This window comes from Diaphorina citri, unplaced genomic scaffold (assembly GCF_000475195.1).
Source record: "Diaphorina citri unplaced genomic scaffold, Diaci psyllid genome assembly version 1.1 scaffold11380, whole genome shotgun sequence".
In the NCBI taxonomy this organism is placed as follows: Eukaryota; Metazoa; Arthropoda; class Insecta; order Hemiptera; family Psyllidae; genus Diaphorina; species Diaphorina citri.
In genome coordinates this window covers 1-1,667 of record NW_007388752.1, presented here as the reverse complement: position 1 = coordinate 1,667, position 1,667 = coordinate 1, and the positions used below count along the sequence as shown (strand labels likewise).

The 1,667-nt window shown below is 36.4% G+C and overlaps 1 protein-coding gene across 1 annotated transcript; it reads right to left on the bottom strand.

Moving 5' to 3' along the window:
• Nucleotides 1-7: 7 nt before the first annotated feature.
• LOC103522806 lies at nt 8-1,661 on the bottom strand (the record flags this gene model as incomplete). Its single annotated transcript, XM_008487899.2, has 1 exon — nt 8-1,661. A coding segment is annotated over exon 1 (1,151 nt), but the record flags the coding sequence as incomplete, so codon positions are not given.
• Between the last annotated feature and the right edge of the window lie 6 nt (nt 1,662-1,667).

The window sequence follows — 1,667 nt, the reverse complement described above, 5'->3', positions numbered from 1 at the left end:
TACACGCTTGACTGGTTTTTCTTCGAGTTTCTTCTCTTCGACAACATTGCCAGTTGATTTCTTACGTGATTCAACGACGTTGGTTTTTGACGTACTCTTCTGTGCTCTTTCTAAGTAGATATCTTTTGGACTCTTCTTCTTAGTGTCGAATTCTTCCTTAATCTCAATGTATTCATCACAAGAATCAATAGTTGTGTTGTGTAAGTTTATAGTTGTAATGTCTTCTTGTTTTCGTTTGTTCTTTTCAATGTAATAAGTATCATCGAACACTTTCTTCTGAGGTTGAACTCCCTTGGACGGTTTCTGTGTGGGACTTGATAGAGGAGTAGTTTTTTCCAGATAAAGATCCTTTGGACTCTTCTTCACTGGAGTTTCATTATAATTGATATTGTCTTTTTCGATATTTATGAAATCATTGATAATACGTTTCTCTTCATGGTCGCTGACTTCATAGTAAGTTTTAGATTCACAAACTTCTTCATCGATTGGTTTACGAGATGAGAGAGGTTTGGTATGAGTCTTTGTAATATGATCATTGTAGCTTGGTGAGCTTTGAGACTTGGCAATGTTTTCAAACATATTTTTAGCTTGAGAAACGGATTTCTTTTCAATCACAGTTCCAGATTGGTTGTATTCTTTGTCAACGTCTGTACGGGTGGATTTCAAGAATTTATTGACTCTGTCTGCTACACTGACATTTACATCAATAGTTTCTTCATCCAGATCTGTAACTTGCTCTTGTCTGGAGTAAGTCTCTACATGCTTGCTTGTTTTTTCGTTATCTGTTTCAGGTTCGCTGTAATAGTCAGCGTATCTTGTTGGTTGATTGATATCTGTTGTGTAGGGCACTGGCTGTGCTCCCGTGTTTTTAACTCCAGGGGTAGATTCCCGAGAAGAATTAGGTAACTGTACAACAACAGACAGTAAATCTTCATTTTGTTCATTGGTGCGATTTTCTTCAACTCTTCTGGCTTTAGTGATTTTTATATTTTCATTTTCTTCATCAGATGAAGATGAGTCCTGTTCATTGACAGTTTCTCTTCTGATATGATCTTGTTTGTTTGTGAAGTATGATTTACTCTGAGATGTTACTCTAGTAGATTCCGTTCTGTCATAAACGTCATCATCATCTTCTACTAAGAATTCCTCAGGAGGCATTTCCTCATCTATTTCTGAATCATAATCCAGTTGTTCCTTGGTAAGTATGTTTTGTAAAGCTTTATTGGAAGCTCTTATCTCTTCTTCGACGTCAATGGTTGTTTTCGTTTGTTTTTTAGTAGAACTAACTTTCAATTCCTTTGAAGTCTTTGGAGATTTCACAGGTATTTTCTTCAACGGTTGTTTAGTAACCTTGGGTGCTTGTTTCACAGGAGTTTTTGTGGGTATTTTTGTAAGTCCAGAGGGAGTCGTTGGTTTTACTTGTTTCACAAGTTCAGTTGATCTACGTGAAGTGTATGAGTTGGTTTTAACTAAAGTAGAAGCTTTCGAAATATTTGTAGAGTTAGTTCTAGACGTAACTGGAATCTTTTGTGGAGTAGGTTTAATAGAAGATTTTGACTGTTGTGGGGTTAAACTTCTTTGTGAAGGTGTTTTTGATGGAGTTACTTTTGGAGTTGGTTGTTTGGTAACACTCGGGGATTGTTGTCTTACACCACTTGTAGTTGTTG